Source organism: Rhinatrema bivittatum, unplaced genomic scaffold, assembly GCF_901001135.1.
Source record: "Rhinatrema bivittatum unplaced genomic scaffold, aRhiBiv1.1, whole genome shotgun sequence".
Taxonomy (NCBI): Eukaryota; Metazoa; Chordata; class Amphibia; order Gymnophiona; family Rhinatrematidae; genus Rhinatrema; species Rhinatrema bivittatum.
The window spans coordinates 29,740-44,353 of NW_021820703.1; the positions used below are offsets into that span (position 1 = coordinate 29,740).

Below are 14,614 nucleotides of genomic sequence, written 5' to 3' on the forward strand. Positions count from 1 at the left end.
TTTCTGTGTAATAACCTGGAATTAATAGATGTCTGGAGAGTCCTCCATCCCTTGTAGGAAGACTACACCCACATACCTTGGGCTCATGGCTCCAAATCCTGGCTGGATTATCTTTTATAGAGTAAGGCTTACCTCTGAGATTGACCCTTTAGCTATTTCAGACTACGCACCTGCGTGGTGTGATATTGCTAGGATTTCTCTAGTGGCCAAATCAGAAGTGGAGGTTGCCTTCTCTTCTCTATTATGATACCACCTGTCACACCTACCTGCGGGATAAATGGTGGGAATATGCCCATTTTAATGAGGAGCATCAGTCCCACCCTGTCCTATACTGGGAAGCTGCAAAAGCGGTATTACGTGAGGAGGTTATAGCTTATGTTACCAAAAAGAAAAGGGAGCTGGCTAGTGGCAACTTGCAGTTAGAAAAACAACTCCAAGTGGCTTAAGAGGTGCAACTCCTAAGATCCTTCAGCTTCTAATCGCATCCAGTTTTATTCAGCTCAGAGTGCCTTAAATGATCTCATCCATCAGAAAACCAATAGCAGCTTACTTTACTATAAATATAAACTTTTCCAGTATGGTAACAAGGCTGGGAAACTTCTGGCCAACCTTGTTAAAACCTGGGAAGGCAGGTCTCACACACTTGCTTTACAGAATCACACTGGCAGGGTTAAATATTCCTCCAAGGATATTGGTGACATCTTTTACAGGTACTATCAGGATACTAGCTCTGAACCTTGTGAGGTATCTTCCATCCAGAATTATCTAGCCAAGACTGCTCTGCCTCAGGTGTCAGAGGAGAATCTTCAGCATTTGAATGCCCCGATGATACTCCCAGAATTGTTTGCTATTAAAACCTCAGCTCTGTGCAAATCTCCCGGCCCAGATGGCCTACCCAATGAATTTTATAAGATTCTGTCTGACAATGTCTGTTTGCCTCTAAAGTAAGCTTTTTGACACACTCTCTGATTCCCCACTTCCGTAATGGAGTGCAGATCAAGCTACTATAGATTTCTTGAAGCCAGGGTGGGATCCCACTCTACCTAGTTCATATCGGCCAATTTTACTTCTAAATTGTGATATAAAGATTTTGGCAAAGATCATGGCTGATTGCCTGTCCTCTGTTTAGTCCAAGTTAATCTTACCAGTATAAGGGGCAGACAGGCAGTGATGAATGTTAGGTGAGGGCTGGCTTCCATGGACTTCTCTCTTAAAAAATATCTAAATTCCTTATTAATTAGCTTTGATTCAGTAAAAGCATTTGATAGGGTGAATTGGTTATTTCTTGTTGAAATTCTAAGAGAATATGAATTCCATGGCTGGTTTCTCTCCTTTCTTCATACGATTTACTCTAACCCACAGGCTGCCACTTTGGTCAATGGGGAGTTCTCTAAAGACTTTATATTATCTTGGGGCACATGTCAGGGGTGCACCGTCACCGCTTTTTGAACTTTCATTGAATCCTCTCTTACGTATACTAAACTCTTCCAAGGACATACAGGCGATAGTCATTGGGAACGCAACTTTCAAATTGGCAGCTTTTGCAGATGATTTATTGATACATATTACTGATCCCATTTGCTCTTTATGGGCAGCCCTATTGGAAATTACTGCATATGGTCCCCTTGCGGGTTTCAAGTTTAACCTAGATAAATCTGAGGTTATGGCAATTGGCTTATAGAATAATAATATTTGGGGAGGCAATTTCCCTCCTAAATGGGCCAGGAACCAAATAACATACTTGGGGATTTGGCTTCCTAGAGATATCTCTACAGTTTATTCTGTCAATATCTCTAAATTGCATGAGAGAACTGAGAACTCATTGGCTTTGGGCCATCTGCCTTTGTTCCTGACAGGTCGCTTCCACTTACTCAAAATGACTGTTCTTCCCCATTGGTTATACGTTTTGGTGGTTTTACCTATTTCCCATTCTGGACCCACTATTAGAAGGCTGCATGGGGCAAAAAATCAAGGCTGGCCTTGAAGGTCTTACAGAAAGGGGGGTTTCGGGCTACCTGACTTGCAAATGTACAATCATGCCATCAACCTCCGACACATAGGGGATTAGTTACTGAACATTAATTATTATTCCGATATCTTGGAGGAGAATTTAATTGCCCCATCTCTCTGCGATATGTACTCCAGGCCAAATTCTCTCTTGTATCTAATTCTGTACATTCTACAATTTTTGTCCTTCCCCTCTGTAAGACATGGAGAAAGCTTCTGTTTTGCTCATCTTTGCGCTCGATCATCACCTTTTTTGCCAATTCGGGGGAATGTGGGCTTTTCTCCAAGTATGGGCCCCTCCTATTTCCAAGCTTGAGCCATAAAGGGGCAAATATTTTTGCTTAATTATTTAAAGCAGGTAGGTCGTTATCTTTTTCTGATCTACTATGTTTCATTTGACACTGAAGGACCTTTTATCCTATTATCAAGCTCGTCACTATGCACGTACCCTCAATGTGGTGAGCCTGCACAATCCGAATTGGCAATTCTTACTATACTGGCTCAATGTGGAAGAGACTAGTAGGCACCCAATATTGTGTTTTTTTTGTTATAAAACCTTGGTCATTAAGTTCAACACATGGTCTTTGGATGTCCCATGGGTTAAATGGCAACAAGAATTGCAGACTCAGTTTCCACTATCAGCTCTTATTGCTAGTTTCTCTGCTATTTGAACCATTACATGCAATGTTCAGATGAGAGAAACTCGATATAAAATTCTGTACAGATTATATATCTCACAACACCAGGCCTGTGTAGCTAAATTTACTGACTGTATGTTTAAAATGCAACCAGGGTATAGCTCCTTTGGGCCACTCTTTATGGAACTGTGGCTGTATTCAGATCTTCTGGAAGAAAGTATTTCACTATGTTGGCTCCATACTCGATCTTCACATACTCTATTCTCCTAGGACAGCTTTATTTGGAATATTTCCTATATCATTCCTGGGAAATGTGAATAATAAATTGTGGATAAATAAAGTTTTCATTCTAACAGTGACAGCTATTCTTTGCATTTGTAGACAACCAGATGTGCCTTCTATAGTCCAGTGTCATAATAGTTTTCAAACTCTGATGACCATGGAACTGTTCTCGTGCAAGCTTTCTCCCTTCTTTTGGATTAAAAAGCAAACCCTCGATGCTTGGATGCCCTACATAATCAAGTAAATTTTCAAAGGCCCGCGCACGTAAATACCGTAGTTTACATGCGTGGCTGGGACTTGCGCATGCTGCTCAAATTTTATAAGGGGCCCGGCCACGCATCTAAACCCCGGTTTGCGCACAAGTGCCAGGCCTCTCCAAAGAGGCTGTCTGGTGGGCAGGGTCTAGGTAGGGAGGGGTGGGGCAGGCCGGGACAGCGCCATTCGATGCTGTCCCGGGGAAGCGCGCACTAGAGATTACTGCTGCTCCCGAGGAGCAGTAAGTAGGAAAATAAAAAATGTTGGGAAAGTTAGGTTGGGTTTAAGGGGTGGGGGAGGAGAGGAGAAGAGGGAGGAAGTTTAAGTAGGGGGGGTAGGGAACTGGCGGAGGCCCGATTACATTGCCATGCACATTTAGCGAAAATTTCGCCCCCACCTTTGCGCATGGCCATCAGATTTTATAACATATACGCGCCGGTGCACACATTATAAAATCGGCACAAATGGACGTGTGTGCGCAGCTTTAAAAATAGACCCCAATGTCTTTACCTCACAGAACTCGGAGTGAAACTTTGAATGATCTTGATTATTAAAATTTGGTTGGGTATTGTAGAGATTACTTACCTGATAATCTCCTTTTCCTTAGTGTATGCAGATGGACTCAAAACAAGTGGGTACAGTGTGCTCTTGCTAGCAGTTGGAGACGGATATGACGTCAGCACGGGTACATATACCCCCACAGGAAGTGTAGCAATTCAGTAATCTTCCTTGCAAAAGCAGATGGACTCAAAACAAGTGGCATGTACAAAAGCTACTCCCGGACTGGGCGGGAGGCTGCCCGAGGTCCGTTTAGGATTGCCCTCGCAAATGCTGTGTCCTCCCTGGCCTGAACGTCCAGACAGTAGAATCTGGAGAAGGTATGGAGGGAGGACCACGTCGCTGCCTTACATATCTCTGCAGGCAACAGCATCCTAGTTTCTGCCCAAGAGGCCGATTGCGCTCTGGTAGAGTGAGCCTTAACCTGTAGAGGTGGTGGTTTTCCCGCCTCTACGTATGCCGCCTTGATAACTTCTTTGATCCAGCGGGCGATGGTTGGCCATGAGGCCACTTCCCCTTGCTTCTTCCCGCTGTGAAGGACGAACAGATGGTCCGTCTTTCGTACTGTTTCTGACATCTCCAAGTATCTGGACAGCAACCTGCCAATGTCGAGATGGCGCAGTATTCGACCTTCTTCCGTATTTAGTTTGTTAGAATTTGGAAACACGCTCAGCGAGTGTGAGGTAGCTCCAAACTGCTTCAGAGATGGAAATTACTGAATTGCTACACTTCCTGTGGGGGTATATGTACCCGTGCTGACGTCAGATCCGCCTCGAACTGCTAGCACGAGCACACTATACCCACTTGTTTTGAGTCCATGCTACAAGCTAGGAAATACTATTTCTTGTCTTCTCAGCAGAAGGGGAGGGGGTGGGTATAGGGGGAGTTCAGGGAAGGTAGGGTAAGTTTTGCTAATTTCGAGTTTTGTCATTTTTGGATCATGGTATTGTGTGGTATGTATCAGAACAAAATATGTACCATGGGCTTTGAGTTTACAGTGTTTCTGTCAAGTATTCTTAATAGCAACAAAAATGTGTGGCAAATAATATTCTGATCAATAACAGTTAACAGTGAAAACTTTTTATTTTGCATACGCACACAGTTGTGCATAATATTGAATTTCACAATAAATAACATTGTGTAAGCAAAGGTCCCCAATACGGCCGTGTTTTGCATGAGGGCTGCATCAGGGGGACAAAAGTATCCAAAAATCTAAAACCATTGTTTCAAGACAAAATACACTTACTCATATTGGGCCGGATTTTAAGACGTCGCGTGGGCGTACATTTGTGTGCGCAACCCGGCGCGCACAAACATACACCCTATTTTATAACATGCGCGCGCAGCCATGCACATGTTATAAAATCCAGGGTCAGCGCGCACAAGGGGGTGCACACTAGTGCACCTTGCGCATTCTGAGCCCTAGGGAAGCCCCGATGGCTTTCCCCATTTCCTCTGAGGCCGCTCTGAAATCGGAGTGGCCTCGGAGGGAACTTTCCTTCCACCCCCCACCTTCCCCTCCCCTCCTAAAACCCCCCATACCTTTATTTTATAAGTTACGCCTGCCTCCGAGCAGGCTTAGGTTGTGCGCGCCGGCCGATAGCTGGCCCACGATCCCGGGCACAGCACCAAATTGACGCTGTGCCTGGAGGCTCCAGCCCTGCCCCCAGACCACCCCGTCCCGCCCACACCCCATCACTTTTTTCAAGCCGCAGGACTTACACATGTCCCGGGGCTTTATGCGCCCCGCCAGGCCTTTTGAAAATAGGCCCGGCGTGTGTAGGGCTTTGAAAATCTGCCCCATTATGTATTAAGAGTCATGATGCACAATTGTTTCTGAAAAAGAGAAAAATATAGCGATCTGGGTAAGCGACTTGACAAGAGCAATATGAACAAAAGGACCAAAAAACAAACGATCAAAAGAAAGGGACGTCCAATTCCTGAAGGATAGTAGGCAGCACAGGACAAGGTTTGACAAATGAAAAACTATTTTACATGGAGCCACATCAGCCGTGGCACCGAATGAGTGGATAACCTAAAACAGTTTGTAGAGAAATGATTGAAACAAGGTTGAGGTAAAAGAGATGGACAAACAAACGGTATCTAGATTTGAAAGCCATGCACAAATGAAGTTACCTTGACAAACTAAAAATCCTAGCACAGACCTTCACATCTTAAGTATACTGAGCTAAGCAATGAGTGTGCTGGAAACATTGCCAAATCAAAATTTATATTAAAGAACTGGACCTAAAAAAGAAGAGAAATGTGTCATGTAGGGAACTTAGCTGACAATAAGTGTGACTCAAGAATTTCAGAAAAGAAGAAACGAACTATAAATACTCAAGGAGGCAATAGAATGGCACTAAACACTATGGGGTAAGGACAAACCATGCCTGAAACGTTACAGGTAAAGAGACAGCAAACCTTATAAATACTACCACTGTTTTAGAGTAAGCTGGACCGAGTAGGTCTCCTATTATAGATTCGGTGGCTGAAAACATAAAAGAATGAACCAATGAGCACCAAACTGAGAAGGAAAAACTTCAGCAAAATAGATCATGTAAAGTAAACTTACAAGCAAGTCCGGGAAACACTTCAATCGCAATGTCACAGGACGAGGTCCTGAAACACTGGCATTTAAATGGGCAGAAACAAAGTGGGAAAACGCACGAAAAATAAAATCATGTGACCATGATTGACACAGCAATGTGTAAAAGAACCGGTAGATTATGACAGATGGCAAAAAGGGAAGTTAAGGAGACATGAAGATTAGGAACAAGGAGATCACTGTAGAAACTGGGGAAGTCTAACATCTAAACAGCACCAAATTCTTTGCAGGGTGTATCTGCCAGACTTAAAAAAGAAGAACGAGAAAAAGGTATATTATAGAAATAGAAATGTTGGTTTAAGATACAGACAAGGGGAGGTGTGGGGGAGAGGGGGTGGGAAGGGGGGAACCGGCAGGTGGAGGGGGAAAAGAAGGGGAGGGGGAAAAGAAGGGGAAGGGGAAAAGAAGGGGAGGGGGGACAAAAACAGGTAGAGGGGGGAGAACGGAAAGGGAGGGGGAGGGAGAGAAATAGGAAGCGGGGGGAGGGGGAAGGGGAAGGAGAAGGAACAAAGGGAGGGAAAGGAAGAACAGGAGGGGGAGGGGCACCAAGGAGAAGGAAGGTCTGAAAACAAGGCGAATAAATCAATGAAAAAGGAATCATCTAGCAAAACGGCGTAAAAATAGAGAGGGAGGGAAATAGGGTTAAAAAAATAAAGCGGACCACTCAATTTTCCAGTTCAGACTGGATTGTGTCAATGAGTTAAACCGTATATCCTTCTCTGTTCCCTTCGTATGAGAGCTGAAGACCAGCAGTTACCCCCACGTGTGGGTTTTAACAATTGTTCTAGGACAAAGAATCATAGATCAGCGATGGAATGATTCTTAGCCTGCCAATGATCCAGTAAGGGTGCCTCATAGCAACCTGACTTCAAACATGAACGATGTTCGATTAATCTTGCACTAAAATGGGGGGTGGTTTTACCTATATAGATCAAGGGACATGGACATAAAATCACATACACCACGTCACTCGATGTACATGTGGTGTGATGTTGGAGGGTATACTGTGTCGCAATGAAAACACCTCAGACGGTCTTCAGGGTGAAGCGTGCTCTCCCAGGCTTTTGGGAAGGCTGCTCTTTTATTGTAAATGATCTCATAGTATTTGATATGATACATACGTCACATATTTTCCTGCTACAATGTTTTCCACCACAAGTGTTTATGCTGACCTTTTACTACGTGGGTGCAAGTGGGCAGTAGGTGCAAGCGGTCAGTCTTCAGGCAGGGAGGGGGGAGGTCATTAGCTGGTCATGGGCATTTGTATTAAACTATCTAGGTGTGAAAAGCAAGTAGGTCATGAGCTATTCTGGGGCTGCAGAAAAGCTTGCACTAGATGTTTCCTGCTGACTTCCTGTTAGCTGGGGGCTGTTCATATGCTGCGGTCGGAGCAAACATTTTCTTTATTCTAAGGAAAAAACCAGTTAGAAATGGCAATGGAGTTTCCCTTCCCATGACGTGGTTTTCCAGCGAGCCTGGAAAGCAAAACTCCTATCCCACAATACTGCTTTAAAGAAACAGGGTGTACAAAGATTTGAATACTCAGAGTGTGCACAGATGGAACAGTGGGCATGACCTCTAACTGTAACTGTATCGGTTAAAGGAGGTGATTTATGTTCAGAGGAAACAAGACTGTCTCTCAAATTTCGTCCCTGAGTAAATGCAAATCGCAGTAATTCCTGAAAGATAGTATGTGGGTAGAGCAAATTCCAACGAGATTTGATGACATTAATAACATCGTGGCTATGTACAGAAAAAAGAAGAATACAAGTCAATTGAGAAGAAGGTTCTATGTGATGGTTGACAAACAGTAAATCCCAGTTAATATACAATGCTCTCTTATAGGCACACTTAATAATGCGCATGGGGTAATCACTTTCTTGGAACCGTAAGACCATGGTTCTGGCTTAGCCCTGATGCGAAACACGGCCATGTCGGGGTCCTTTGCTTACATAATATTATTTAATGTGGGGGTCCCTTTGCTTACACAATATTATTTACTGTGAAGTTCAATATTATGCATAACTAATGTGTGCGTATGCAAAATAAAAAGTTTTCACTGTTAACTGTTATTGATCAGTATATTTGCCACACATTATTTTTGCTGCTATTTATTTATATGTGTGTGCTGTTCACTCCGCCTTTCTTCTGTGCTTGTGCCAAGTATTCTTAATAAACAGATTTCAACATAAAACCTACATGTATACTTTATAAAATAGCATGTATCTTTACGTGTGTTTATGGGCGCATGCGTGGCTCTTTTAAAATCTATCTTAGCCAAAAATGTATTTTTTTCTAGAAGCAAAGGTCTTATGCTTGACAACTCATTGTATATGCAGCTCTTAAGCATGATGAAAAAATCTAATCGCCAATGAACAAAATTCTTGTTAATATCAGTGCTATAAAAGCAAACCTCTTCCCTTTAGATAAAATTATACTCAGTGCCCACAGTTTGCTTTGGGCCTATTTGAAACTTTGATCTTGTCAGGAACTAGTCACAAAGCAAATTTTATATGCTGAATAAAATATCTCCATGCAGTTTTCTAAGCAGCTGGATATATAGGTTGAATTGGCCTCCAAAGTTAAATAAAAATATGAATAAGCTGTAGTTTAGTCATCCTATTGTTTTGTAGATTTTACTATCTAAACTGCCTTATGTGAACCTAGCTGCATGCCTTCCTTAATCAACTGGAAGAGGTCTTATGATTAGTAACATGCCAGTTGAAATTCAGATTTGATAACAAAGTTTTATTTTTCAGTTATATTACAAAAAAAGATGTATATTCCAAAGAAAATATAATTGCACGAGAGAGTCTTTCAGAGAAGAAGTCTGAACTCAAAAGCATAGCTTTTTTTTTTTTCTTTAACTCACATCGAGAAAGACAATATAGTATAATTAACATAGCTAAAATTCAAAGTCAGTAGTTCTATCAAGATGTAGGTCTCTTTTACTGTTGTACAAGTTAATTGAAGATACAGTGAAATATTTTGAATGTAAAGTTTTATCATAGAAATGTTAGAAATACTAATATTTTGGGAAGCCTTTTAATGTCAGTGCTCGAGGATGCTATTTTGAGAAGCTTCACATTATTAATGCCTTGATCTGGTATTTTGAGTTTTGTAATCTTAGTGCTCTAATCCTTTGCACTTATACACAGAGATATACTAAAATATTAGTGCAAAGATGAAAAGTATAAAAATAAAAATGGTTTGCAAATTCTAAAATGTTCTCCTTTTCATTTGTCAAACTTATAAAGCTATTACACATGACCAATTTCACAAGAGAATTCTCCCTTTCAAAAGTATTCTTCCTGTAGCCTGCTCTTCAGTTTTTCATGCTATATTTATATTTGAAATGTGTAAGTATGATGCCCAAATAGGGTTCTTCCAGAAATCCTAAATTTTCTGACATTATGAAGGGCAAGATGATGACGTGCGGGTTTTAAAAGTTTTAAACAAAAATACTTTTCTCAGACAAAAAATACAACAGAACAAGAAATTTAAATGTTTTTGTTTATGTTAATGAACACCTAGACTACATGGAAAAATCATTGTTGCTCTAATCCTGCTTTAAGATATTGAACAACATGAGTTCCTATAGTTCTCTCACACCTGCGGAACAAAATTCCTCCCTCAAAGTTTTTTTTAAACTTTAATTTGAACAAATTTCACAATAATGAAATTTATCATAAATGATGAAATCCTAGCAAAATGTATTTACATAAAATGTACCCCCTCCTGAGATCAAATACAATAAAGCTTGAGGGCTCTGTACAATCATTTTTTCAATTTTTGAAAATGTATAGGAAGTATTAGCAGTCAAAACTTCATCAACAAGTTCCTTGAATCTCCAGTTAAAACTATTGTAGTGAAGAGGTATGGTATGCTATTGTCAACTATAAGATATGGATATGGCATATTTACAGTTGGATCATGAATTATAGGGAAGAAGTATGATATAATTCACTTTTGGACTGTGATCTTTAGGGATGAGATATGGTATATTTGAAGTTGAATTGTCAATGATAAGGAAGATGTTATGGGATATTCTAGTGGTTCCTAAGCTTTGAGTCAGAAGTTATGATTTAGGAGGTCATAGAAGGTGAGTTATGGGAAAATTTCAACAGTGCAAAGTAGACACTTGTAAATTATTTAAAACATTTGCAATATTACAGCTGTTAAAATATATTTTAGTTGTATTTTGAAATAATTCCATTCTATGGTGGGTCTTATGGTTTTGCTACAGCTTGACAGTACATCTTAAATGAAGTTTGGGAATCACAGGTATTTTCATTGCTGCACTGTGATCAATGGGAAGGAGGCATGGAATTGTTTATCTTCTTTTGGGCTATGATCTTCCTCAAGCTTACTAGAACAACCATAAATTTTATTGAAAACTTTATTTGATAGTAAAAATAGCATTCACAGACTTCTTCCTTTTCATAGCAACAAATACAGTGTGTTTCTGTTCCAAGGAAAGATTTCACTGTGCAATTCCAAGTCTACATCTATACCGCCTAATATCAATCTGTATAAACCAAAAGTTAAAGAAAGCTATGAACAATGTTGTATTTATATATGCATAGTGTTTTATAAAAAGATTGGCCCACATACTGCTTTTATAACACAGAAAAGAGCATTATGTTCATAGCACATTGCAAGAAATAATGATTGAAGAACATAGACTGCATACAAGTGCTTTATAGTATAGAAGCAGGCCTACTATGAAGAAATAAATGATATTCAAACCAACAAAAGCTTTAGAATTACTTATATAGTTTCTCATTTTAAAACAGCTTTACATACCTGATTCAGTTTACATTAAAATATATCCCCATGAATCAATTAAGTTCCATTTTCAGAAATATAAACACTTATCACATTCCTCACAGCTAAATTTTGTCATAAATTCTCTTTTATACAAGAAAAAAAGGCAACAGTTTTTTTTTTTTAACAGGCTCTATTAATTACAATTTAAACTCTGTACACACAATGATTGGCCTTTTTTTTTCTTTTTTACAGTACCATGGCAACAGTGATAGACTTGCAATGCTTTGGGTGTTTGTATGGAACATGTGAAACAGTTTTACTTATACACGATGCAGTCTAAGCAGCAGTTTACTTTAGTGATCCAACAGTAACGGCTAATGTTTTGGCTCAGCTAGGCAGTAATCCACTATAATCACCATTGCAGCAGATTTACCATATTATGACTTGTAACGTTAAAATTACAATTTTCAATTTACGTTTTGGTGCTGCTTTCTAATTTCAAAGTACAGCATAATCCTTACGCAGGGTTTGCAACCAAACCTTACTTCAGTTTGCCATTTTATGACACGTCTGCCATTTATCTTGTGTCCATGTACTGCATTCTTTGTCTCGGCATGCAATAGCAAAATTATTCAAACAATTTCAATGTAACAAAACTGCCTAATAACTTTAGGTACAGTTGAAAGAATATACCAGCTTTAGGAAAAGGCCGGGGTGGGAAGAAAATTTGATTCCATTTTCCGGGTTACCCATTATTGTATCATCACTCTATTTCAAAGTACTTAAAGCAAAGCAATACTTTCTTTGTTTTCCTGTTCATACACTCAGAACTGTGCAGAACTGTACTGATACTGCCTTGATAAAATATTTTATGTGTTGCTGATATTCTTACCAGAAATGGCAGCTAAACACCCTTTGCATTTATACATCCTAAAGGGCACTAAAGGTTAAACTGTTCACAGAACAAACTATAAAAGCATTAACATAAACCATTGTGCTGTGTGCTTATATAAATATCCTTCATTGCAACAGTAGTCTCTTCAAACACCTAAAATCCTATTTTAAGAAGTTTTCTATTCCTTCAGTAGGATTTTCTTACCTAGTACTTTGGAGTAAATTATTGTACATCTTAATCTTTCCCTAAGCCCCAACTTGCCACCCTCAAAAACAAAATCTAAATTACATTATAATAATAAATCAGTACATAACAGTCTGGATCATATTAATCAAAACTGGTCATAAAATCCACTACCTACACTCTACTATTGATTGACCTCTGTTTCTGTAAAAGGAAAAGTTGCCCAAATAAAGGAACACTTCCCAATAAAACTACAGAGCAGGTAGAAAAAAAAAAGTTTATCCTTATGGCCAACATTTGGCAAATAACTTTGAGAAAAGTATGCATTGAAAAATACTTTCTTTAATATACATCAGGCACAACACTTTTTTTTGTAAAATATATTTTTGTTGTAAGATTTCATCTGCATAAAATGTTTGTTGCTTTTCAAAGGATCAGTAGGTACTGGGTGTTTATATAAGAAACCATAAGTAATTTCTAGTTTATTCCCCTCTTCTTAGAACCTTTAACACTGTAAAGGCTGGAATGTGACTCAGTGCATCCAATAATTATATCATATACTGAGATCAGTGCTGCATTCTTTATATGGTCTCCTTTTATGTTCAGTGGGATGTTTAGAACTTTTGTTGGTATCATATTTCAGACTGTGTTCTTTCCTGTCTCTGTGGCCAACTTTATCATCTCTGTTCCTTTTGTCTAATGACCTTTCCCTTCGCCTGTCAGGAGACCTCTCTCGTCTTCTCTCTGTTGACTTTACCCGTCTTCTTTCGGGCGAGCTTTCTCTTCTGTCTGGAGAGTCTCTTTGATCCAACAGTCTTTCAAGTGATTTCCTTCGTTTCGTAGGTGATCTCTCCCTTCGATGAACTGGTGATCTTTCTCGTCGTCTGTCAGGAGAAATGTCTCTATTCTCATATCCTTTTCTTCTCTCCAAAGTATTCTCAGCACTCCTGGTTCCTTCCATCCTTTTTTCAGGAGAACTTTTTTGTCCATTTACCACCATTCTATCTGGTTGTCTTTCTTTCCATCTCTCTGGTAATCTGTCCTTTCTGCTGCTTGGTACATTATTATATGATTTAGAAGTTCCATTCCAAGTGTGATGTTCATTGGATTGTCTGCTGTACTCTCTGCTGCCAATAGGGTCCTTAACATATGTCCTCTTTTCCCTATGTTGTAATGATTTGTGAATATCTGGTGGATAACTGGACTCCTGTGATGAGTGCTGTCGATTGGATGCAATATTTCTCATTTCCGATACATTTTGTGAACCGATGGTGGGACTGTTCCCGTCACTGCTGGGGCCTGTAACAAAAACAATAAAAGAAAATGCTTGGTACAAATATTTGCTTAACGTACAGAAAAATATTTGCTTAACGTACAGAAACAACCATTATTTTTCATAGTGAATTAGTGGCAAAAACAAACAGTTGTTAAAGCAGTCAATAGCAGTTAACTGAAGCTTGGTTAATTCAAATATAATGGCATACAATGAGCATTATACATTAGTATTTTTGCTTTAGTGGACTATTGACTCAAACTGCAAAACTTTGCATACTATAATCTATTATGTATTTTTTTCTACTTGTAATTTATAGCTATCCATTTAGAAAGAAAATGTTTGGATATTTTCAAGATTTTTAGATAGCCAAATACTAGATTCCTTGTCTGAACTTAAATATTCTGAGCATTAAAACCCATAGGTCTGCAATCTTGTCAGATTTAACTAGGAAAAATTGATTTAGATGAGAAATGTTAACTGAGATAGCTCCAACATTAAAGTGTGTTGGTGATAGCCAATATTATTCATGGAGTGATGTTTTACAATTTCTGCACAGTATATTTCTTTCTTTTCCTGAATATATAAAAAAAATAATTATACTCTTGCCTATTTTAAATTTGCCTGCCTATGTCTGTGTATTCCAGAATAAGAAGACTTATTTATGAAAATGTGTTAGCAAGTTAATGCTGCTTGTTATAAATAAATAGGCTTCACGGAGATTAATGGGGCCTATTTACTAACAACACACATTAATATGTTTTACTGTATTCATAAATAGGCCCCAATGTTAGCTGACTAGAGTTTGAAAGCAAGACAATGGCTTCATTTTCAAAAGATAGTGAAAATAAGCACCCAAGAACTGGCCAAATTTCAGCATTTTCTGAGAGTAATTTTATAACGTGCTTTTAAAACTAAAGTCTGCAATTAGAGATTTTAGCCAGAATTTTCAAAGCGGTTTTACATGCATAAGTCCGCTTTCAAAATTAGGGCAGACCTACACACATACATTTACACTGCCTGTAGGGCAGGTGTATATACATGCATACTTTTGAACATCAAGAGCACATGTTTAAATGATTTCCTCGTCCCAGCTCTAACCCCCCACCCCCCCGCAGAATGCCTTTTTTTTGTGCACGAAAAAA

The 14,614-nt window shown here is 39.3% G+C and overlaps 1 protein-coding gene across 1 annotated transcript in view; it reads right to left on the reverse strand.

Annotated features, from left to right (window-relative positions):
• Nucleotides 1-9,166: 9,166 nt before the first annotated feature.
• The window catches only part of LOC115081975 (membrane-associated guanylate kinase, WW and PDZ domain-containing protein 1-like), a 249,399-nt gene continuing 243,951 nt past the window's right edge, over nt 9,167-14,614 (reverse strand). The window contains 1 exon segment of the mRNA XM_029586214.1: nt 9,167-13,495. Within this exon segment, the coding sequence (XP_029442074.1) occupies nt 12,750-13,495 (746 nt within the window). The 3' untranslated portion in view covers nt 9,167-12,749.